Source organism: Hyperolius riggenbachi, chromosome 12 (assembly GCF_040937935.1).
Source record: "Hyperolius riggenbachi isolate aHypRig1 chromosome 12, aHypRig1.pri, whole genome shotgun sequence".
Classification (NCBI taxonomy): domain Eukaryota; kingdom Metazoa; phylum Chordata; class Amphibia; order Anura; family Hyperoliidae; genus Hyperolius; species Hyperolius riggenbachi.
In genome coordinates this window covers 104,418,846-104,444,670 of record NC_090657.1, presented here as the reverse complement: position 1 = coordinate 104,444,670, position 25,825 = coordinate 104,418,846, and the positions used below count along the sequence as shown (strand labels likewise).

Sequence of the window (25,825 nt, the reverse complement as noted above, 5' to 3'; positions counted from 1 at the left end):
GGAACGTGTTCCTGACTGCTTGTCTGCTATATCCCCTTTCATGACCTTTCACTTCTTAAAACTTTATATGAGTAAAACAAAACGAATCATTTTTCCACCGTCTCTGTCCACTCTGCCTAATATAACAATAAATATGAATAACACCCCCTATAACTTCAGTTCACAAAGCACGGTGCTTAGGAGTAATATTTGACTGCTCTCTCTCTTTTATCCCTCACATTCACTCCCTAACTAGCTCCTGTGCGCTCCAACTCAAAAACATATCTCGCATCTGAACTTTTCTCACTCTGGACACAACTAAAATGTTACTACATACTCTTATATCTCATTTGAACTATTGTAATATACTGCTTTGTGGACAACCAACTAACAGACCGACACCACTCCAATCTGTACTGAATTTGGCTGCTCAGCTCGTTCTTCTTTCTTCTCGATCTTCCTCCAAATTTATAATAACAACAGTATGTTCCAGTATGGGTGAAACAACCAGAATCCTGTAGATATACACAGGGAACTGTGTTCCCAGATAAGTACAGAGGCTGGCGTTCTCTCTCCCCTTTTTAAGAATTTAGGACTGTGCTCCTGCAGTTTTTAGGGTGTAATTAATGGCTATGTTTTATATTGAACTTCCCCATGGCCTTCTTTGTGGTTTACAGTAAATTATTATAGGTACCCTTAAATGATCTAATACCTGTGTGCATCAGCAGAAATTCCTTATTAACAAATCTGTCTTTAGATAGTGATCTCACAGGGAAGGCCTGTGCAGTAGCTACTGATTCCTCATGATAAGCCAGCAATTAAATAAAACAACAAAGGAGACAAGTAAACGTGTACAATGTAAACTGAACTGGATAAAACTAAGAAGTCATGTTACTTTTTTTAACAATTGAAAACATCAACTTTCTCCATCCAAGAGACACCAAAGCACTAAACTGCCTTTAACTGCACGACCTGCAGTGCAACTGCTTAATGAGCCTCTTCATTGCTTTTATTTTATGCTTCTGTCTCTGTGCTTTGCGATGTAAGCGTCTTATTTTCTTAGTAAGCATAACAGTACTGGGGCTTAGAGCTGAGTAAGGGATGTCGTCTTCTAGTTCATGACATGCTGACGAATATGTGTGGTCACTGTGCATCTCAGGCCCATTTCTGTCCTGATGACATTCCTGTTCTTCTGTGCAGAGCTCATTATAAGCTTGTATTAGAGATCCACTGTGGTCACTGTGCATCTCAGGCTCATCTCTGTTCTGATGACATTCCTGTTCTTCTGTGCAGAGTTCATTATAAGCTTGTATTCGAGACCCACTGTGGTCACTGTGCATTTCTGGTCCATAACTATCCTGATGACATTTCTGCCTCTCTATGCCGAGTTCAATACAAGCTTCTATTAGCGATCCACTGTAGACATTGTGCATCTGTGGTTCATCAATGTCCTGATGATATTCCTGTCCTTCTATGCTGAGGTCATTATAAGCTTGTAATAGCGATCCACTGTGGTCACTGTGCATCTCTGGTCCATCACTATCCTGATTACATTCCTTCCTCTCTGTTCTGGGTTCATTACAAGCCTCTGTTTGAGATCTGATGTCCATCTTCAACACGGCTGGAGCAAGTCCAACCCCTTCAAATGAAAACGTAAGTACTACCCAGGAAGCAACTCCTAACTGATAATCCCACTCTTTTACAGGTCTATGCTTTGTGCACAGCACTCTGGGTCTTGTGAGTGACTTTTCCAAATGAAATTTCTCTGGAACAGCTGCATCAAATCTGAAAAGTAATAGCAGAGTCCCCATTCACCTTTATTAACAATGAAAATCTGTCAGGATAAACTAGGGCTTTAATCTTCACCAGCTTTTGTTTCTTCTTATGGAAAAGTCAGGTATCATTCCAGTCTTCTGTTCTGAATGTGGAAAAATACAGACAATTTAATACACACAACTTAACAAAAAAATATAGGATTTTTTTTCAAGTTACGCAACACTCAGTTACTTAAAGAGGACCTGTAACTTTAAAAACGTCCCCTGGGGGGTGCTTCCCTCGGGAGGGGGAAGGCTCTGGATCCTATTTAGGCTTCCCCTGTTCTCCTCCGTCCCATGGTGGCAGCGCTAGCGGTTCCCGAACGGCGGCCATGTAAATACTTACCTTCCCCAGCTCCAGCGCAGTAGCGGCTCTCCGCTCGGGGTCTGGCAGAAATAGCCACAATTTGCCTGCGCAGTAGAGCAGACCCATTCGGGATCAGCTATTTCCATCTGATCCTAAGCGGAGAGCCCCTACTGCGCCTGTGATGCAGCTGGGGAAGGTAAATATTGCAGGCACTACTGCATTTACACCACAGCCGACTTTCCTTGACGGCTGTGGTTTCGGAAGGCCCAACGCTGCCACTGTTAGAGGAGGCTGGGGGATAGCCTCGATAAGATCCAGAGGCTTCACCCTCCTGAGGTAAGCACCCCCCAGGGGACCTTTTTGAATTTTGAAGTTACAGAGTCTCTTTAACCCTCCTGGCGCTCAATTAAAACTGCCAGGGGGCAGCACAGCACTATTTTTTAATTTAATTTTTTTTTTAATTTTTTTTTTAATCATGTAGCTAGCCTAGCGCTAGCTACATGACAGCCGCTGTGCAGCGGCATCCCCCCACCCTCTTCGATTGCCTCCGGCGATCAAGCCCGTCCGGAAATCCCGTTCTGAACAGGATTTCCATTAGGGCTTCCCCCATCGCCATGACGACTGGCGGGATGACGTCACCAACGTCCTCACGACAAAGGGAGTCCTGATCCACTGAATGGCCAGGCAGCGCATGGGGTCGGGGGGGGGGGGGGGGACAGCGCGGCGCGCCGGGTAGCGGTGAATCGGTGCAGAGCGGTGGCGTTCGGGCAGTACACGCAGCTAGCATAGTGCTAGCTGCATGTACGGAAAAAAAATTATGCAAATCGGCCCAGCAGGGCCTGAGAAATCCTCCTGCGCGGCATAGCTCAGCTCGGGCTTACCGCCAGGAAGGTTAATCCTTGTAAAACAAGGTGCTTTCATGAAAGGTTAATAACATTATCCACCTCAGAGAAGTAATGGCATTCCTCCAACTACTGGAGTATACATGTACCTACAAATTTAATAATGAACAGAAAATATTCTTCTGGCTGTTAAAGGCTGCAGTTGGTAAACAGACAGACAGGCTATTATTATACCTGGATGCCTGCCTTTATGGCTACTGAGTGAGACATCTAGTAGTCAGACAGATTAGGAGTCATTTTGACCTCTTAGTACCAGAAAGCTCAAGTTGAGGGAAGAAACACTTTGGTTCAAATAAGATGCATAGGATAAATATACTGTGTATTTTTCTGAAGGGATCTAGTAAAATAAGGATAAGGTAACACTTTTCCTTTATGTACCTGTTGTAAGAGAAATGAAGGAGGCAGACATTTCTCATCTCCTAAAACTATGCTACCTGAGTGAGAAAGTCATAATGTAGCTGTGACTAACTGAAGCGAGAGGGATATGGAGGCTGCCATATTTATTTCCTTATAAGCAATATCATTTGCCTGGCAATCCTGCTGATCCTCTGCCGCTAATACTTTTAGGCTGCTTTCACAGTGAGACGTTACAGGTGCACGTTAGTGCAGCCTGGAATGCAGCCCACCGCACAGTAATGAAAAATCAATGGGCTGTTCACAGTGCCCACGTTGCGTTACATCGTTGAATGTGCTGCATGCTACGGCGTTATGCGCGGCTAAGCCACGTTAGACTGTACGCACATGCTCAGTAGTGTTGGGGAGGAGGTCTTCCCTCCTCCTCCTCGGCCAGCCACATGGCTAATTAATATTCACTGCACGGTGTGACGTGCAGTGTTTACTTCCTGGAGCGCCGCTCTGTGCGGCGATTGGCTGGCGGGACCACGTGATGCCGCATGCATCCAAGAGCATGCATCACGGCATCACGGACGCCAGAGTAAGCTGCACAACGCGGCTCACTCTGACGTCCACATCTAAGAGCACCAGGCGGACCATAACGTCCCCTAAAACGCAACGTCTTGGTGTGTAAGTAGCCTTAGCCACAGACCCTAAACAAGTATGCAGCAGATGGTGTTATTCAGACACTGCTGCAGCCAAATAGATCACCAGGGCTGCCAGGCAACTGATATTGTTGAAAAGGAAACAAATATGGCAGCCTCCATATCACTCTCATCTTGGGTTCACTTTAAAAGTTATTATGCTGTTGCTTATCTTTTAGCGCAGAGAGGGAGTTCTGGGTCTAGGTCTGCTTTAATTACTTAGAATCAACAGGGCTGCCTGGCAACTGGTATTGTTTAAGGCCTCTTTTACACAGAGACATTGCGTTAGAGGGGACGTTAAGGTCGCATAAGGTTCCCCTAACACAACGCATGGTGGTGCTAAACTCGGACGCTACATAGAGACGCGTTATGCGTCTCTTGGTGCGCCGTTTTCGTTTGATACTGGTAGAACGAAAACGGCGCATGCGTCCAAAGACTGTGGAGACCACGTGATCGGAACACTCCGCATCACATGGTTCCGCGCAAAGCGGCAGCTCCAGGAAGTAAACGTTGCACGTCACACAGTGCAGTGAATATTAATTAGCCATGTGGCTAGAGACAATAGCGGACTCTCCCCTCCTACTCTTTTGCACTGGGCATGTGCAAACAGTCTAACACGGCTAAAACCGCGCATAACGCACAGCATGCTGCACTTTCTTTGAAGGTGCAGCGTTACACTGTAACGCAACGTGGGTACTGTGAACAGCCCATTCATTACTGTGAGTTGGGCTGCGTTACAGGCTGCTCTAATGTGCGCCTGTAACGTCCCACTGTGAAAGCAGCCTAAGGGGAAATAAATATGGCAGCCTGCTTGTTATTTTCACTACAGTTGTTCTTTAAAGGGTTGTAACATTTAAAAATAACAAATTGCCTAAAAACAGTTTGTACCCCAAATATATATGTAACCCCCCCTTTTTTTCTAAAATAGATCCCTATACCCTATTTTTTTCATCTGGTCTGTGTGTCTTTGCTGAACTGTGCAGTGCCAACAGGATTGTGGTAAGTTTTTTTTTTTTTTTTTGCATAAACTACAATTTTTTGCAATAGTGGTCATTTAAGCTGTTTGCACATACAAGATATCTGTCACTCAAATCTTGTGTGGTAGTGTTGGGTGAAAGCTTGCTAATGGTGGTTATACAGATATATTACTCATCTCCCTGCTAAACAGCCTGGTTTATCTAACAGATAGGGCATTGTAAAAAATAGCTGTTAGTCAAAGATTTTTAACCCTTAGGCCACGTTCACATCATGAGACGAAGATTGCCGTGCGTTCGGAATGCAACGCGTACAAACGCACGCCATCTGCGTGTCTATGCGTTGCGTGGCTGATCCCATTTACTGAAAGTGATGAGTCAGCTGCGTGTTTTGGTAAAAAATGCGTGCAGCATGCGTTCCCGGACCACACTGGTCCGGAACGCATGCAGTGTGAACATCAGACAGTGCAATCTATGCACTGTCTGATGTCGTGCATGTCGGCCTCCTGCCTCCTGTCGTCCGGATTTCGGCAACGCGTGAAGTGAACCACTTAACCACTTCAGCCTATAGTCGTTTTTCACCTTATGCATCCGAGCAATTTCCAACTCCCATTAATTCGACAATAACTTTATCACTGCTCATCACAATGAATTGATCTATATCTTGTTTTTTCCGCCACTATTTAGGCTTTCTTTGGGTGGTACATTTTGCTAAGAATTTTCTAAATGCATTTAAATGGGAATATTAAGAAAAAAATGGCAAAAAAACATTATTTCTCAGTTTTCGGCCGTTATAGCTTTAAAATAATACATGCGACCATAATTAAAACCCACCTATTGTATTTGCCCATTTGTCCTGGTTATTACACAATTTAAATGATGTCCCTATCACAATGTATGGCGCCAATATTTTATTTGGAAATAAAGGTGCATTTTTACAGTTTTGCGTCCATCACTATTTACAAGCTTATAATTTAATAATAGTAATATCCCCTCTTCACATGCATATTAAAAAAGGTCAGACCCTTAGGTAACTATTTGTTTTTTTTTTAATTAAAAAACATGTATTTGGGAATTTTTTGGAGTGTGGGGGATAAACTGTAAATTTTAAATGTAATAAATTGTATTTACAGTGATGTGAAAAACTATTTGCCCCCTTCCTGCTTTCTTATTCTTTTGCATGTTTGTCACACTTAAATGTTTCTGCTCATCAAAAACCGTTAACTATTAGTCAAAGATAACATAATTGAACACAAAATGCAGTTTTAAATAATGGTTTTTTATTATTTAGTGAGAAAAAAAACTCCAAATGTACATGGCCCTGTGTGAAAAAGTGATTGCCCCCCTTGTTAAAAAATAACTTAACTGTGGTTTATCACACCTGAATTAAATTTTTGTAGTCACCCCCAGGCCTAATTACTGCAACGCCTGTTTCAATCAAAAAATCACTTAAAGAGACTCTGTAATATGAAAAAGATCCCCTGGGGGGTACTCACCTCGGGTGGGGGAAGCCTCCGGATCCTAATGAGGCTTCCCACGCCGTCCTCTGTCCCACGGGGGTCTCGCTGCAGCCCTCTGAACAGCCGGCGACAGGCCCGACTGTAATTTCAATATTTACCTTTGCTGGCTCCAGCGGGGGCGCTGTGGCTGCTTTCCTCTCCGAACTACACGGAAATACCCGATCTCAGTCGGGTCCGCTCTACTGCGCAGGCGCCGGAAACTTGCGCCTGCGCAGTAGAGCAGACCCGACGGCGATCGGGTATTTCTGTGTAGTTCGGAGCCGACAGCCGTCAGAGCGCCTGCGCAGGAGCCAGGAAGGTAAATATTACGTCACGGCTGCACGGAGGGCTGCAGCGAGACCCCCGTGGGACAGAGGACGGCGTGGGAAGCCTCATTAGGATCCGGAGGCTTCCCCCACCCGAGGTGAGTACCCCCCAGGGGATTTTTTGAGGTTACAGATCCTCTTTAAAGTGGACCCAAATTAAAAATACAAGATTTCAGAAATAAAATCTATTTTCTAAATTATAATAATAAATAGCAGCCTTTTTTCAGCTGCACATTGCCAAATATAAAATATTTTACCTTTATTGGAGGAACCCCTCCCTTCCTTTCATATTGCCGGGACAGACTCCGGCAAACTGATGGAGTAGATGGTGTCCAGCAAAGGAGGAATTGCTAATGGCTGCCACCTGTATAACCCTAGTTATGAAAAGAGAAGGGTGAAAAGCATGCACTGAAATCCTCATAAGCTTGAAGGAGTGTTTATTTATCTTTGTATGTGTCAGAGTGGTGCAACTAAATATTTTGAATTAAAAAAATGTTTGGTTTGGGTCCACTTTAACTAGGAGCTATCTGACACAGAGAAGTAGACCAAAAGCACCTCAAAAGCTAGACATGCCAAGATCCAAAGAAATTCAGGAACAAATGAGAACAAAAGTAATTGAGACCTATCAGTCTGGTAAAGGTTATAAAGCCATTTCTAAAGCTTTGGGACTCCAGCGAACCACAGTGAGAGCCATTATCCACAAATGGCAAAAACATAGAACAGTGATGAACCTTTCCAGGAGTGGCCTGCCGACCAAAATTACCCCAAGAGCGCAGAGAAAACTCATCCGAGAGGCCACAAAAGACCCCAGGACAACATCTAAAGAACTGCAGGCCTCACTTGCCTCAATTAAGGTCAGTGTTCACGACTCCACCATAAGAAAGAGACTGGGCAAAAACGGCCTGCATGGCAGATATCCAAGGCGCAAACCACTTTTAAGCAAAAAGAACATTAAGGCTTGTCTCAATTTTGCTAAAAAACATCTCAATGATTGCCAAGACTTTGGGGAAAATACCTTGTGGACCGACGAGACAAAAGTTGAACTTTTTGGAAGGTGCGTGTCCCGTTACATCTGGCGTAGAAGTAACACAGCATTTCAGCAACAGAACATCATACCAACAGTAAAATATGGTGGTGGCAGTGTGATGGTCTGGGGTTGTTTTTCTGCTTCAGGACCTGGAAGGCTTGCTGTGATAGATGGAAACATGAATTCTACTGTCTACCAAAAAATCCTGAAGGAGAATGTCCGGCCATCTGTTCGTCAACTCAAGCTAAAGCGATCTTGGGTGCTGCAGCAGGACAATGACCCAAAACACACCAGCAAATCCACCTCTGAATGGCTGAAGAAAAACAAAATGAAGACTTTGGAGTGGCCTAGTCAAAGTCCTGACCTGAATCCTATTAATATGTTGTGGCATGACCTTAAAAAGGCGGTTCATGCTAGAAAACCCTCAAATAAAGTTGAATTACAACAATTCAGCAAAGATGAGTGGGCCAAAATTCCTCCAGAGAGCTGTAAAGACTCGTTGCAAGTTATCGCAAACGCTTGATAGCAGTTATTGCTGCTAAGGGTGGCCTAACCAGTTATTAGGTTCAGGGGGCAATTTCTTTTTCACACAGGGCCATGTAGGTTTTGAGTTTTTTTTCTCACTAAATAATAAAAACCATCATTTAAAACTGCATTTTGTGTTCAATTATGTTATCGATGACTAATAGTTAACAGTTTTTGATGAGCAGAAACATTTAAGTGTGACAAACATGCAAAAGAATAAGAAATCAGGAAGGGGGCAAATAGTTTTTCACATCACTGTATTTAAAAAGAAATGTATGTAGATGTAGTTTTACTATTTGGCCACAAGATGGCCACAGTCAAATTTTGTTTTTTTAGTCCTGTAAGTGAGCGCTCTCGCTTACAGGAAGTGAAAGGAGGACAGGAAAGGTTTTTTTTCTTTAGAAAGACTGCAGATTCTGAAAGAAGCCCGTCGGTCTTTCTAACTGGGACTTCGATCAATGAATGGGAACTGTGTTCCCATTCATTGATCTCTGGGCTAACGAGTGGCGGCACGGAAATGCGCGGCCACGCACAACAGAGCAACAGCACCCTTTTGGACGTAACAGCCACGTCCAAAAGGCGAAAGTAGTTAAGGAAGCCATACATCTAGCGATGATGGGCAGATTCGACCAAGAGACAAATCGAATCTGTTTAGAGAGACCTGTCGGCTGCCCATACACCGCAGGCTGATTCCCAAGCATCCGCCGCTGTCCCCCTAATGTCCAATGTGCCCCCCTAAGTGCAGTATACATTACATGTCCATGTCTGCCGCTGGCTCCGGGCTCAGTCCTCCGTCCATACACGCGCCCCACTTGGTTGCCGGAGTAACATGGGCGCATGTGTGATGTCACACACGTGCCCATGTGAATGCCGGTAACCATTTGGGGCACAGCATCTTGCAGCATGTCTGATAGACATGCTCGACCCGAAATTGGTTGCATTGTCGATCGGGCATGCATTTGGCGGCACCGATTTTCATCTGATTCAGTAATAATTATTGAATTAGATGGTTGATCAGCTACCAAGACGATAGATATATGGGCACCTTTAGCACACTGCATAAGAGGAAAAGGTTGATGGTAACAGAATTGATTGTTGATGAAAGACTACTATCTGTATGTATTTTATATTAGGGGTCACAGATATGTAGTGATGGGGACTGCCTAGAACAACAACAGAACATTTGTAAAGCGCTTTTCTCCCATAGGACCAAAAGCGCATAAGCTTGTCTCAGATCAGTACACAGTGAATGTTATGTGATCATAATTGCCAGACTAAATAGGTGGGTTTTTAGTTTTGATTTACACGCGCCCATGGTTGGAGCTGTTTTGATTAAGTTTGGAAAGGCATTCCAAAGGGCAGGAGCAGTATGATTGTAGTAGTGAGAGGTATATGGAGGCTGCCATATTTATTTCCTTTTAAACGATACCAGTTACCGGGCAGCCAGTTACCGGGCAGCTCTGCTGGTCTATTTGGGCAGCAGTAGTGGCTGAATCACACCAGAAACAAGTATGCAGCTATTCTTGTCAGATCGGACAATAATGTCAAACACCTGGTCTGCTGCATGCTTGTTCAGGGCCTATGGCTAAATGTATTAGAGGCAGGGGATCAGCAGGACAGCCTGGCAACTGGTATTGCTTAAAAGGAAATGAATATGGCATCCTCTATATCCCTCTCACTTCAGTTGTCCTTTAAGCCAGTTTTCATTCAACCACTCCTGAAGCTATGTTAAGCATGTGTTTATTTTTGGAATGGGGTCTGTCATGTCGGGTTTCAATGACAAATATCAGCATAGCATCGTCAGCATAGCAGCGGTATGTCAGACCATGTTTTTGGATGATTTTTCTGAGTGGCAGCATGTATATGGTAAACAATAAAGGGGATAGTATCGAGCCTGGCGGACGCATACATTTGAAATCGGCGCTGGAAGACTTTATTTATTGTATTTATAAAGCACCAACATATTACGCAGCGCTGGACATTAATTTAGGTTACAGACAATATTTAGGGGTGACATACAGCTATATGACAATACAGGAATACAAGAAAACCAGATCACACAGCACAGTATGAGTACAAGGTAATGCTTAGTCAGTCACTGTATGGAGCATGGAGATTAGGCAAGTTAGGTTCACTCAAATGCATAGCATGGGTTTACAGTAATGGAGGTGCATGATCAGGTAGGACACAAAAGGAGGAGGACCCTGCCCAAAGGATTACAATCTAGAGGGAGATGGTATGTATAACAAAAAGCGCTGCAACGTGCATATACCACTAATGTAACAGGTGAAAGTTCCTGTGAAAAAGTCTCTCAAGATAGAGCTAAACAGTTCCAATTATAAGTCCCTGTGTATGCGCCCTTCTGTGGGATGTAGCAAATCCCTTCTGTAAAGTTCTTGTATATAGATAGATGGAAGGTAACTTGTCCCCTTTAGGACCGCACTCACCCGTTCAGATGGACCACTGTCAGACTGGTCAGTGAAGCTTAACTGTTACTCCTCCTTGGCATCCGTCCAGGACGTCTTCAATGCGCTGTCTGCCGGTTATCCGTGTAGGGGTATGGGTCCCATGCGGATAGATGACTCCAGTATGTCTAGACGCTCCTCATAGAGGGTATGTGTCTCCAATGTACCTCATAGAGGGAATAAATAGACCATAGCGTAACCCCATAAAAATTAGAAAAATGTATTCCTTAAAATGTACTCACGAGCATGAGATTTGGTACAGGCGTTTAGAGTAATTAACAGGCTCTCCCCCGTGCCTCCCGGGTAAGGCCTATAGAGGTTCACCGTTCCACTTGATTCCCGCCGTCCATTTCCGTGTTAGAGTTGAGTTCCTGGTGTGTCCTGTGGCTCACACCTCTGAGGTACATTGGAGACACATACCCTCTATGAGGAGCGTCTAGACATACTGGAGTCATCTATCCGCATGGGACCCATACCCCTACACGGATAACCGGCAGACAGCGCATTGAAGACGTCCTGGATGGATGCCAAGGAGGAGTAACAGTTAAGCCTCACTGACCAGTCTGACAGTGGTCCATCTGAACGGGTGAGTGCGGTCCTAAAGGTGACAAGTTACCTTCCATCTATCTATTTACTGAAGTGGAGCGCTATCTATATACAAGAACAATCTAGAGGGAGAGGTAGGGACATGAAAGGTAGGAGACCAGAGTTCAGCTGTGGGTTTAGAGCAATTGTGAGGGGTGGTAGACCAAAGTGAAGAGGTGAGTTTTGAGGGCCTTCTTGAAGATGTTGAAGGAGGGGTCTGCCCTAATGGGTGGATGTAGGGAGTTCCATAGTGTTGGAGCGGCTCTTGAGAAGTCTTGGAGGCGTGCATGGGACTGGGTGATGCGGGGGACGGTCAGGAGAAGTTCATTGGAGGAGCGGAGTGAGCGGCTAGGTGTGTATCTCTGAGTAAGATCAGAAATGTAGCTTGGACAGGTTTTGTGGACAGATTTGTAGGTCAGACACAATACCTTGAATCTGATTCTGGACTGGATAAGAAGCCAGTGGAGGGATTCACGTAGGGGAGCCGCCCTGGTGGAGCGATGGGAGGAGTGGATAATTCTGGCTGCCGCATTCATGATGGACTGCAGTGGGGCTATTCGGGTCATAGGGAGACCAGACAGAAGGGCATTGCAGTAGTTGAGGCGGGAAATTATGAGGGCATGGATGAGGAGTTTGGTGGTGACAGAGGTCAGGAAAGGGCGAATCTTACAGATGTTACGAAGGTGGAAGTTGTAGGACTTTGTGAGGTTTTAGATGTGGTGAGTGAAGGAGAGTGCGGAGTCCAGGGTGACACCCAGACTGCGGGCTTGAGAGGTAGGGTGAATGGTAGTGTGATTAACAGTGACATGCACATCTGGGAGGTTTAGGGATGACCGGGGTGGGAAGATAATAAATTCAGTTTTGTCTAGATTTAGTTTCAGGAACCTAGCGGACATCCAGGAGGAGATGGCTGATAGGCAGGAGGAGACCTTGTCCATGGTAGTGGTGGATATATCAGGGGTGTGGAGGTAGATTTGGGTGTCATCTGCATACAGATGATAGTTAAAATCCATGGAGGAGATAACCTTGCCAATGGAGGATGTGTATAGGGAGAATAGTAGGGGGCCAAGAAGCGAGCCTTGGGGGACTCCCACTGAGAGGTGGTTGGGGGTGGACGAGGACTCACTGAATGAGGTCGTGAAGGAGCGGTTGGAGAGGTAGGATGAAAGCCAGGTCAGGGCGAGATCGTGAATGCCCATGGACTGGAGGAGTAGGGGACGATCTACTGTGTCAAAAGCTGCTGAAAGGTCAAGGAGGAGGAGAATGGAGTATTTACCTTCAGCTTTAGCTAAAGCAAGGTCATTGACCACTTTGGTGACGCCGTTTCGGTTAAGTGGGCAGGCCAAAATCCAGATTGCAGTGGGTCTAGTAGTGAGTTGGCATTGAGGTACTGGGTCAGGCGTTTGTGAACCAGATGCTCAAGGAGTTTTGGGGCAAAGGGGAGGAGGGAGATAGGGCGGTAGTTGGAGGGTAGCGAGGGGTCGAGGGAGGGTTTCTTGAGCAGGGGCAGTACTGTGGCCTGCTAGAAGTCTGAGGGGAAGGTGCCTGTGGATAGGGAGAGGTTAAACAGGGTAGTGAGGACTGGGGCCACATCTGTGACGTGAGGCTGAAGTAGATCAGAAGGGATGGGGTCAAGGGGGGAGGTAGTGGTATGGGAAGTCTGCAGTAGGTGGTTGACTTCCTCAATGGTAGTAGGAGTGAAGGAGGTGAGGATAGGGTGGAGGAGGAGTTGGTTGTGATGGGGTGGGAGGTGAAGATTGAATATTTCCTGACGGAGACTATTTTGTTGGTGAAGTGGGTGGCTAAATCTTTGGCCGAGAGGGAGGAAACGGAAGGTGGGGGGTGGGGTTAAGCAGGGAGTTGAAGGTGCCAAAAAGACGCTGGGGATTGGAAGCTTGTGCTCCGATAAGCTTGGTAAAGTATTCCTGCTTTGCATCAGCAAGGGCAGTGTGGAACTGCAGCAGGTTAGTCTTGTACTGTAGGAAATCCTTGTTAAGTCGATTTTTTTCTCCATGTTCGTTCAGTGGCACGTGTTTCCCTCTGGAGGTTGCGAGTATGGGTAGAGCGCCAGGGCTGGGGGTTAGGGGGCGGCTGCGGTGGAATATTGGTGGAGCAGCTTTCTCTAGGGCTGATAAGAGAGTTTGGCGATACTGAGCTGCAGCAAGATTAGGACAGGTTAGGGTGGGGAGAGTGGAGGAGAGGGCAAGGAGGGGGTAAGCAAGGACGCTAGGGTTGAGCTTGCGTAGGTCTCGCTGCCATCGACCAGGTGGGTGGGCAGGTAGTTTGGAGGTGCCTTCCGTGAGGAGGTTGAATGTGAAAAGGTGATGGTCTGAGGGTGGAAATGGTGCGATGTCGAGGTCTGCAATGGTGGTGGATTTAGTGAATATAAGGACGAGAGTGTGACCTGCAGTGTGAGTGGGGGCGTTGATGTGTTGTACTAGACCATGTGATTTGGCTATGGTGAGTAGCCGGGTCACAACAGAGTTCTGGGCTTCATCGATGGGAATATTGAAGTCCCCGAGGATGATGGTGGGAAGGTCAGAGGAGAGGATGTGCGGGAGCCAGGAGGCAAGGTTGTCGAGAAATTGTCGTGTGGAGCCCGGAGGGCGGTATAAGACTGCAACAATGGCGGGGAGGGGATTGTAGAGGTGGATAGTGTGGGCCTCAAATTATGTGAATTGTAGGGAGGGAGGTGGAGTGAGGACACCGAATGTGCAGGATGGAGTGAGGAGCAGACCCACCCCTCCCCCGGCCCTGTTCACTGGTCTGGGGGTGTGACTGAGGTGAAGCCCCCCATAGGAAAGGGCAGCCTCTGCAGCAGAGTCAAAGGGGGTGAGCCATGTCTCAGTGAGTGCGAGGATGGTGAGGGATTTGGACAGGAAGAGGTCGTGGACCGCTGTAAGTTTATTGCGGACGGATCTGGCATTCCAGAGAACGCAGGGTATGGGGAGCATGTGTTTGTGGGTGGGATGAATGGAAATCAGGTTGGGGTGAGGATGAATGTTGAGGTTATTTGTGGACAGAGGGCTGTGAAGTGTGTGAAGCAGGCGAGCCGGGGATGCTTGTCCGGCAGCAGGCTGTGGCCCAGGGTTTTTATGTACCTGTGTACATAAAAAGAGTCTACTTGGCTGTGCAACCTATATCCAGCAGTGGCATTTTGAGCAACAGCATTGGAGGCAGTTCTGGATGCAGAGTAGTAGTTTCCAGCAGAGTCCTGTGGCTGTTGAATCCTGTTTGAATTCTTGGTAAGTTGTAAAGCACTTTGTAATAAATGGCACTTAGGAATTAAATGGCACCTAATGACCTAGGCCACAAGTGACCTTCTTGCAGCGTTTAAATAGGTATGATAGCTGGCATTGTTGAAATGGAAGCGATTCTCAATTAGAAATTGGGAAAACAGTTCAGCTGAGGATGGGAGTAGCTACCAAAAAACAGGCCTGCTGCAATAAATATTCGGAGCAGTGCTTTGCAGCGCTGCTAGATTTGGGCACAGCCAGCGCCGCCATAGACTGTAATGAGAATCAGTATATAGCGGCGCTCAGTGAGTAACGTCAGTGCTGTCAGAAGACGGAGCTGAAGTTGCTTAAAGAGAGTCTGAAGCGAGAATAAATCTCGCTTCAGACCTCAGAGTTAGCAGGGGCATGTGTGCCCCTGCTAAACCGCCGCTATCCCGCGGTTTAACGGGGGTCCCTGATCCCTCAAATCCCCTCCGTAATGCGGGGGAGCGCTTCCTGGTTGGGGCAGGGCTAACCGCCGCAGCCCTGCCCCACGCGCGTCTGTCAGCGCGTATCTCCGTCTCTCCCCCGCCCCTCTCAGTCTTCCTTCACTGAGAGGGGCGGGGGAGAGGCGGCGATGCGCCGCTGACAGACGCGACTGGAGGCAGGGCTGCAGCCGTTAGCCCTGCCTCCAGGAGCGACCAAGTCTGCGACCAAGTTTCGCAGTGGGGGGTTTGGGGGTCAAGGGACCCCCGTTTAGCGGCGCTATTGCGGCGGTTTAGCAGGGGCACGCGTGCCCCTGCTAACTTTGAGCTCTGAAGCGAGATTTATTCTCGCTTCAGCGTCTCTTTAAAGAACACAATAATTCGGCCTCCAGCAATCGCTGGAAGCCGAATTATTTCATTCCCCCACTATCCATGGCGGCCTGGAGGGGGAATAGTAATTAACACGGCCCGGACTTGTGCAGAAGGAGGATCAGCCATATACCGGCTGTATCCTGCGCCCAAGTCTAACTGCGCTAATTTCAAATGTACGCATAAATATTTGGTGCTCACTGGAACACAAGGATTCACAAATGTGATATGGGAATTTACAAACACTGTTGAACTACTTAAATTTATATTAAACAATTTTAGTAGCAATGTATACAGCAATCGTACCAATTAAACGTGCAGATAATGATTGCAGTCAGAGATTGTAAAGCAGACTCTGCAAGAGGAAGCAACAATCGTACCAATTAAACGTGCAGATAATAATTGACTTGGGCGCAGGATACAGCCAGTATATGGCTGATCCTGCTTCTGCACAAGTCCGGGCCATATTAATTACTATTTCCCCTCCAGGCCGCCATGGATAGTGGGGGAATGATATAATTCGCCTTCCAGCGATTGCTGGAGGCCGAATTATTGTGTTTTTTAAGCAACCTCAGCTCCGTCTTCTGACGGCGCTGACGTTACTTACTGAGTGCCGCTCAGTTGTGATTCCTTTTATAGTCTATGGTGGCGCCGGCTGCGTCAAAATCTAGCAGCGCCGAAAAGCTCTGCTCCATGGCGGACAATACTGTAGTTTCGTTGTACAGGGTTGGACTGCAAAGGCCCCAAGGGCAAGGCTACCCTTTGTGTTCTGCCAGACAGGAAGATGGAGAATCATTGGTGGACTAAACCATTGATGCCACAGTACTATTACAGCCTGGAATTGTGATCATATTATTGATTTCCAAGTCTCTGTGGCTGGTCAATATAATCTCCTCTTGTTTTTTCATCTACACAGGCTGAAAACATGTCACACAATTTGCATTTGAATTTGATTAAGCCCCTGAAAACTTCCAACTCAGCACCTGCAAATGCCACTCCATTCCAGTAAAATTTAAAGTTAAAATAAAATCAACAGGAAAGTAAAAATAAACGCTGAACCTAGGCTGGATAGTGCTGTACTGCCTATGGCACAGGAGACTGGGGTTCAGATCTCAGCTCTTCCTGTTCAGTAAGGAGTCCTTAGGCAAGACTCCCAACACTGCTACTGCCTAATGAGTGCACTCTAGTGGCTGCAGCTCTAGCGCTTTGAGCCCGCCAGGAGAAAAGCACAATATAATGTTCTGCGTCTTGTCTTGGCTAACAATATTAGGACATTCTTTAATCTTTTCCAGGTCCAGACACATCTATAATGTAGATATATGGATTTTTTTCTGACCCTAACATTTATGAAAACACACTGGAAGAAAAGCAATGACATTAATTCACCAAGACTGCTGCAAAGAAGGCAGAGTAAAGGTGGCCATACATCAGGCGACTTGGCGGCCGATCGACCATCCAATTCAATTATTATATTCGAACTGGATGAAAATCGTTGCCACCAAGTGCATTCCCGACCGACAAAGCAACCAATCTCAGGACAGAAATTGGTCACTTTGTCTATCCCGCATGCTGCAAGATGTCAGGCCGAAGTTGCTTGGTCGGGTGCGCAGCAGTACATCGGCGATTTTCGGAACGAGCGACGAGATGACGAAACCCCCGCCACAATGTATAAATGTGCCCCCCTTCCCCCGTATGCATATATACGCTACCTGTCCTGATGCAGCCCCAGCACGATGTCCCGTAACCTCCAGGCGGCTATCCGTACACGTTATTGGCGCCTAGCTAAATACTTGGCACATTTATACATTCGTGGGCAGTGGCGGTGCCAAAGCAGCGGGCTCAGCCGATTCCTTGAAGATTTCATGCTGAAATCGTACGGGAATCGGCCTGTAGTATATGAGCAGAATCGACAAGAGACAAATTTTTCTCTACTCAGATTCGATTAGCGATAAATTTGTCTCTTTGTCGATTCTGCCCATAATCGTCAGGTGTATGACCACAGCCGCTTAGAGCAACCGATGAAGTTCAAGCAGCTGCTGAATGAAGCAAAGTTGTTTTATGGTTGCGCTGACATAAGCCCACAGCAGACTAGAGACACTGGTCACGTGACCTCAAGACATCAACCAACAAAATGGCCACTTACCGGCGACTACATCTTCCACAGCCTCCGACGGTAACAGCTGATGTACATCCCCCGGAAGTAAGCATGCCCCTTCCTGGCGGAAGTAAACAGACTATCTGCTCAGCGTCTCTATGACATTTCTAGTCTCTCTAGCCGTCAGTCTCTGTGCATCGGAGTCCCGGAAGTCAGAGGAAGGCCGTGCTGCAAGATCGCGTGACGTCATCCCGCTTCTTCCACCGCGCTGTCAGCCATGCACCGGAGAGGGGTGGGAGCGGGGGCTATAGCCAAGAAGAAGCTGGCCGAGGTATACGTCACCCGGGGTGGGGGAGGGGGGAATGGGGTGGCTGCTGTCGCCTCATTACTCCCAATCTCTCTGCTTTGCTGGCTCAGCACTTGGAAATGTTCCCTCCTGCTTACAGTATTCATGTCATGTCTGCTAGGGGCAAAACAAGCCAGCTCCCAGAGTAAACAGAGTAAAAGTACACCTGTTACCAGCTTTGGCTATAGAAAGTGAGTTTGTGACAAGAGGTTACATTCAGTCATAACTGCATGTTAAAACAATTAGCACGTCTAGAAACAATAGCTGAATATAAAGTTACATACTGACTAGAGATAATATTTTATGTGAATGTTGGCTCTGCACTTCCAGAAATTAGCAAAGGCTGAAATAGAACTATTCATGGGGCTATTTGGATGTGTAAAGGTCTCCAGGTAGCCGGGCAAAGTTTAGCCCCACTAATTGTGGGGTTTGAGTAGAGAAAAAACTTGGCAAGTTGAATTATACATCACATCTTTAATATAGACATTACACTTTTGCAGCTTGAAATTATTGTGAGTTGTAGTTTTGTGATTACTTGAGCATCTCTTAACTTTGCCGCTGTGTTGGAATTTTTTTCAGTTACTACATGTGCCCCTTGGCCAACTATCTTGCAGCTTCCCTTCTGTGTGCAGCACCCCCCACCTATTCCTTGTACAGCCCCTTCAGTTTTTATAGAGTTCCCTTGGGCAGCAGCTCCATATTTCTATGTGTTGCTCCTCCTTATTTGCAGCCTTTGTATTTAATTTGCAGCTTCTTCTCATGTGCAGTCCCTCTTCCTTGGCCAGCTGGCCCCCAAGTCCTGGGCCTTTCCAGAAATCCTACCCAGCAGGGGAAGACACTATCTGCAGAGAGTTTGTATGTTCTCTGTGTGTGCATGGATTTCCTTCCATGTTCCAAAAAATACTGATAGGGCAGTAAGTTCTTGGAAAATAGGACATCTCTGCCCGAATTAGCTTTACTCCATGGTAGTGACACTGGATAATGATCCATTCTTAAGGGGCCCATACACTGGTCGGTTTCAGCCATCGAGCGATCCTATAGAATGGATCAGAAAACGATTCTATCAAATCACGGGCATTATGGTGGCGTAGTGGTTAGCGCTCTCGCCTTGCAGCGCTGGGTCCCAGCCAGGTCAACATCTGTAAGGAGTTTGTATGTTGTCTGTGTGTGTTTCCACCGGGCACTCCGGTTTCCTCCCACATCCCAAAAACATACGGATAAGTTAATTGGCTCCCCCCTAAATTGGCCCTAGACTGCAACACATACACTACACAGTACATACATAGACATAGGACTGTGGTAGGGAATTAGATTGTGAGCTCCTTTGAGGGACAAGACAATATACTTGTTGCGGAAGATGTTGGCACTATATAAATAAAATAATAAAAAATAATCTATGGATTAATCAATTTGCAGCTGATTTTGATCAATTTGGGCTATCTGACGAGATGGAAAATTTAGGTCGATCTGCTGCTGGCAGCAGATCGATTGGTCATAGAGTTGCGTTGGATCTAATGGTCCAATAATGTATTTAGATCGATCATTCTGAAATCTATTGGAGATCTGTTCCTAGTGTGTTGCACACACAGATTCCTGTCAGATTCAACTTGACAGAAATCTATCTGATGGTCGAATCTTCTGCAAATCTATAAGTGTATGGCCACCTTTATGCTGGGCAAACACGGCTCGATGCCCCCTTATCAATCGAGGCGCTGATGGCTCGATTGATAATATCCGACGTGTCCGATCACCGCAGGTATCGATCCCCGCAGGCGGACAATAGCGGCAAATCGAGCGGGTGATAAGAAGTGCCAGCGGGGACGAGCGGGAATTGATTCGGGTGCACGCGGGGACGCGGCGGAAGGTCGATCCGGCGGCTATTCGGCCGCCGGATCGACCCGTGTAGGCCCAGCATTACTGTACTTGGTAAAACACTGTTGAAAATGTTAGCATTAGCTATGATGAATGCGTGATCATACTTTAATGTCCTTATGGTCTGCTCTGTTTATATTAAATAAATCCAAAAGGTTCTGCTGGTTATGGCTATTCGGAACAATGAACAATTTACTGTTTCAGTATTGTAGGTCTGAGTCAGTGGTTATTGCCTCAGACCCTCCTTATAAGCTATTCTGTTATTTTTATGAAGTACCTTCCCCAGGGCTGCTCTCATCTCTTTGCCTCATACACACAGTGATCTTTTGACACAGTGACTGCACTGTAAAAATGGTCATGCACTATGTTGTAAAGTTAATGATTTCGCTTTGGATGGAGGGTTAGTTTGAAGTACTGGTTAGTTCTTATTTCAATTTAATTATAAAGGCAGCTGACATTTTCTGCTTGTCATTGTAGCAGCTCATCAGTCAAACTGTTTAATAAATCTAGAGGGAATGTACACACACACACACACACACACACACACACACACACACACACACACACACACACACACACACACACACACACACACACACACACACACACACACACACACACACACACACACACACACACACACACACACACACACACACACACACACTAAAAAAAAGTCACATTTTATATTATTACTGATTCTGTTTACACTATAGTAGCAGTAGGGTATTGTACCGTGTTACACTATGTACTGCTGTATGTACTCGGTAATGCTTCCACGCATCACTGCTTGACACACATGGCATTGCAACTGCTGCCATTTTATTGCAACTAAGTGGCATTCGAGCAGTTCAGACATCCATGTGAAGGAGGCCTAAATGTCTGAGGTTTAACCAGCCTGGCGGTATGGACGAGCTCAGCTTGTCCATTACCGCCGGAGGCTGCCGCTCAGCTTTGCTGGCTCAGCACTTGGAAATGTTCCCTCCTGCTTACAGTATTCATGTCATGTCTGCTAGGGGCAAAACAAGCCAGCTCCCAGAGTAAACAGAGTAAAAGTACACCTGTTACCAGCTTTGGCTATAGAAAGTGAGTTTGTGACAAGAGGTTACATTCAGTCATAACTGCATGTTAAAACAATTAGCACGTCTAGAAACAATAGCTGAATATAAAGTTACATACTGACTAGAGATAATATTTTATGTGAATGTTGGCTCTGCACTTCCAGAAATTAGCAAAGGCTGAAATAGAACTATTCATGGGGCTATTTGGATGTGTAAAGGTCTCCAGGTAGCCGGGCAAAGTTTAGCCCCACTAATTGTGGGGTTTGAGTAGAGAAAAAACTTGGCAAGTTGAATTATACATCACATCTTTAATATAGACATTACACTTTTGCAGCTTGAAATTATTGTGAGTTGTAGTTTTGTGATTACTTGAGCATCTCTTAACTTTGCCGCTGTGTTGGAATTTTTTTCAGTTACTACATGTGCCCCTTGGCCAACTATCTTGCAGCTTCCCTTCTGTGTGCAGCACCCCCCACCTATTCCTTGTACAGCCCCTTCAGTTTTTATAGAGTTCCCTTGGGCAGCAGCTCCATATTTCTATGTGTTGCTCCTCCTTATTTGCAGCCTTTGTATTTAATTTGCAGCTTCTTCTCATGTGCAGTCCCTCTTCCTTGGCCAGCTGGCCCCCAAGTCCTGGGCCTTTCCAGAAATCCTACCCAGCAGGGGAAGACACTATCTGCAGAGAGTTTGTATGTTCTCTGTGTGTGCATGGATTTCCTTCCATGTTCCAAAAAATACTGATAGGGCAGTAAGTTCTTGGAAAATAGGACATCTCTGCCCGAATTAGCTTTACTCCATGGTAGTGACACTGGATAATGATCCATTCTTAAGGGGCCCATACACTGGTCGGTTTCAGCCATCGAGCGATCCTATAGAATGGATCAGAAAACGATTCTATCAAATCACGGGCATTATGGTGGCGTAGTGGTTAGCGCTCTCGCCTTGCAGCGCTGGGTCCCAGCCAGGTCAACATCTGTAAGGAGTTTGTATGTTGTCTGTGTGTGTTTCCACCGGGCACTCCGGTTTCCTCCCACATCCCAAAAACATACGGATAAGTTAATTGGCTCCCCCCTAAATTGGCCCTAGACTGCAACACATACACTACACAGTACATACATAGACATAGGACTGTGGTAGGGAATTAGATTGTGAGCTCCTTTGAGGGACAAGACAATATACTTGTTGCGGAAGATGTTGGCACTATATAAATAAAATAATAAAAAATAATCTATGGATTAATCAATTTGCAGCTGATTTTGATCAATTTGGGCTATCTGACGAGATGGAAAATTTAGGTCGATCTGCTGCTGGCAGCAGATCGATTGGTCATAGAGTTGCGTTGGATCTAATGGTCCAATAATGTATTTAGATCGATCATTCTGAAATCTATTGGAGATCTGTTCCTAGTGTGTTGCACACACAGATTCCTGTCAGATTCAACTTGACAGAAATCTATCTGATGGTCGAATCTTCTGCAAATCTATAAGTGTATGGCCACCTTTATGCTGGGCAAACACGGCTCGATGCCCCCTTATCAATCGAGCCGCTGATGGCTCGATTGATAATATCCGACGTGTCCGATCACCGCAGGTATCGATCCCCGCAGGCGGACAATAGCGGCAAATCGAGCGGGTGATAAGAAGTGCCAGCGGGGACGAGCGGGAATTGATTCGGGTGCACGCGGGGACGCGGCGGAAGGTCGATCCGGCGGCTATTCGGCCGCCGGATCGACCCGTGTAGGCCCAGCATTACTGTACTTGGTAAAACACTGTTGAAAATGTTAGCATTAGCTATGATGAATGCGTGATCATACTTTAATGTCCTTATGGTCTGCTCTGTTTATATTAAATAAATCCAAAAGGTTCTGCTGGTTATGGCTATTCGGAACAATGAACAATTTACTGTTTCAGTATTGTAGGTCTGAGTCAGTGGTTATTGCCTCAGACCCTCCTTATAAGCTATTCTGTTATTTTTATGAAGTACCTTCCCCAGGGCTGCTCTCATCTCTTTGCCTCATACACACAGTGATCTTTTGACACAGTGACTGCACTGTAAAAATGGTCATGCACTATGTTGTAAAGTTAATGATTTCGCTTTGGATGGAGGGTTAGTTTGAAGTACTGGTTAGTTCTTATTTCAATTTAATTATAAAGGCAGCTGACATTTTCTGCTTGTCATTGTAGCAGCTCATCAGTCAAACTGTTTAATAAATCTAGAGGGAATGTACACACACACACACACACACACACACACACACACACACACACACACACACACACACACACACACACACACACACACACACACACACACACACACACACACACACACACACACACACACACACACACACACACACACACACACACACACACACACACACACACACACACACACACACACACACACACACACACACACACACTAAAAAAAAGTCACATTTTATATTATTACTGATTCTGTTTACACTATAGTAGCAGTAGGGTATTGTACCGTGTTACACTATGTACTGCTGTATGTACTCGGTAATGCTTCCACGCATCACTGCTTGACACACATGGCATTGCAACTGCTGCCATTTTATTGCAACTAAGTGGCATTCGAGCAGTTCAGACATCCATGTGAAGGAGGCCTAAATGTCTGAGGTTTAACCAGCCTGGCGGTATGGACGAGCTCAGCTTGTCCATTACCGCCGGAGGCTGCCGCTCAGGCCCTGCTGGGCCGATTTTCATCAAATAAAAAGGAGCACACGCAGCCGGCACGATGCGCCGTGTGCAGCGGCGAAAGAGGGTCCCCCAGCTGCCCGAGCCCAGTGCAGCCGGACCAAACAGTTAGGCCAGCGCTAAGGGCTGGATCGGAGGCGGCTGAAGTCCATGACGTCACTCCGCTCGTCGCCATGGCGACGAGGAAAGCAAAACAACATCGCGGCCCTTCTTGTTACTTCTGATCGCCGGAGGTCCGGTCGCCAGCCTGGCGATCTTAATAGAACGCCAGGCTGGTTAAATGGGACTAACCTCCTTCAAAATGCTGAGTAATTGTATTCTAAGCATGTGCTTCTGATGTGATACTCGAGTGTAATTTGAGCTAAGGTGTTCTAATTTTTTCACAATAATGTATAAATAAGTGTAATAATGTGACTCTTATGTATGTGAAATACTGTTTTGGTTAATATAGCTGTCTTAATAGAACTTCCTTTTTTTTTTTTTTTTTGTCAGGCTAAGTACAAGGAACGAGGAACTGTCTTGGCTGAGGACCAGCTAGCACAGGTGAGGAGGCTGCTGCTTGTTTCTGTGTTGTTAATAACCATTCCTGCAAGGCAGTGTACATATCAGCTCTGCTCTCCGCTGTTATAAGTAGATTGTGGATTGAAATGTAAATCAAGTCATGGAAATTGTACAGTGCAGGTATCAGCATAGCTAGGCTGTTATCCAATAAACAGCATGCAGTTGTTTTCATTAATTGGCAGATGAGCTTTTTGTCCCTAGGGTTGTACAATGGACAAGGGGACATGATCTGGAGGAATAAAGCTGTTGCCATCTATTCAGAAAGGGGTCCTTCACAGTAAGAGTGGTTAAAATCTGGAATATCTTAGTGTTCTCCCCAGAATTTTTTTCCAGCCAGGTGGCATGAAAAATTAGCCGAGTGGAGCACAACCGGGGGAATGCAGGGTCGGCGCAACTCTGCTTACAGCATAGGGGGAGGATGAGGAGGCGAGGTGATGACAGCCAGGTGCTCACCAAAATTAGCCGGGTAAAGAGCACTGTCTTACCACTGAAGTAGTTATAGCAAACTCTATATGTATCTGCATTTAAAGGGAAGGTTCAAGCAAAATAAAAAAATGAGTTTAACTTACCTGGGGCTTCTACCAGCCCCATGCAGCCATCCTGTGCCCTCGTAGTCACTCACTGCTGCTCCAGTCTCCCACTGGCAGCTGGCCGACCTCGCAGGTCGGCGGGACGCATTGCGTACATTTTTACGCATTCCCGCTGGTGCAGGAACATTAACACATACATTTTTACGCGTTACTGGTTCAATGCGTAAAAAGACAGGAAGCCGAAAGAGGCAATTATGCCACAAAGTGAAGACCATTGATGAGCTGAATTTGCAGGTGTCAGTTCAACAGAAAAGGGAATTTGCATTAAAGTATACCTGGGGGTGTAAATGGGGTGGTGTGAATGGGGTGGAAGGGAACGTCACAGCAAGCCTTTCTGTCTGAAAATTTGACTTTAGCCTGAAATTCACATTTTTCAAGGAATGATTACAGAAGCTTTTCTTTGGGTCAGGTATCCTATAACGGAGCTAGATCTTGTCAGCAGGCTTCTATTTGGCAACTGCAATGCAATTAATCGGTAGAGGGCATACACGTAAAAACGGCGCCGGCAAATTTAGGCACAGGATGAAGCCGAAAAACAGCTCACCCTGCTCCTGCAAAAGTCCCAGTGGTGTTAATTACTATTTCCCCTCCAGGCTGCCATAAACACTGGGGGAAGATGTAATTCGGCTGCCAGCTATTGTTGCCAGACAAATTGCATTGTTTTTAAAGTAATTTAGGCTCCATCTTTCTCCCGCTATAGCTGTATTTCACATTACGGCCTATGGCGGCGCATGGTGCACACACATATGCCAGCACCTATTTGTTCTTCCTTGGGTAGAGGAATATTTAACCAGCTGCTAGTAGAGATGATCAATGAGATACTAATAATTCCAGCTTGATGACAATTTTTTTTTCAGTTTTTATCAGGGCTGTGGAGTCGGAGTCGAGGAGTTTTTTGGGTACCTGGAGTCATAAGAAAATGCACCGACTCCTAATGAATTTAAACAGTAATTAAAATAGAAAATGTATTTTTAAAGTCAGGTATACATATCTGATTGTGACTGTACAGTATATGTGGTGTACACAGGAAACACACACCAAAATCCCCCCCCCCTCCCCCCCCCCGGT

The 25,825-nt window shown here is 46.0% G+C and overlaps 1 protein-coding gene and 1 long non-coding RNA gene across 3 annotated transcripts in view; one reads left to right on the top strand and one right to left on the bottom strand.

Moving 5' to 3' along the window:
- Nucleotides 1-966: 966 nt before the first annotated feature.
- LOC137542370 (uncharacterized) lies at nt 967-17,922 on the bottom strand. Its single transcript, XR_011025415.1, has 2 exons — nt 17,653-17,922; nt 967-1,897 (listed from the first exon to the last, which is right to left on the bottom strand). It is a non-coding gene; the product is annotated as an uncharacterized lncRNA (long non-coding RNA).
- SNF8 (SNF8 subunit of ESCRT-II) overlaps nt 17,746-25,825 on the top strand; it is a 62,584-nt gene continuing 54,504 nt past the window's right edge. The window contains exons 1-2 of one of the 2 annotated variants that reach the window (XM_068264226.1): nt 17,746-17,935; nt 24,099-24,149. In XM_068264226.1, coding sequence (XP_068120327.1) covers nt 17,882-17,935; nt 24,099-24,149 — 105 coding nt within the window. In that variant the 5' untranslated portion in view covers nt 17,746-17,881. Of the gene's footprint in view, nt 17,936-20,821; nt 20,909-24,098; nt 24,150-25,825 lie in introns of those variants that run through there. The other variant, XM_068264227.1, reaches the window with a different exon arrangement.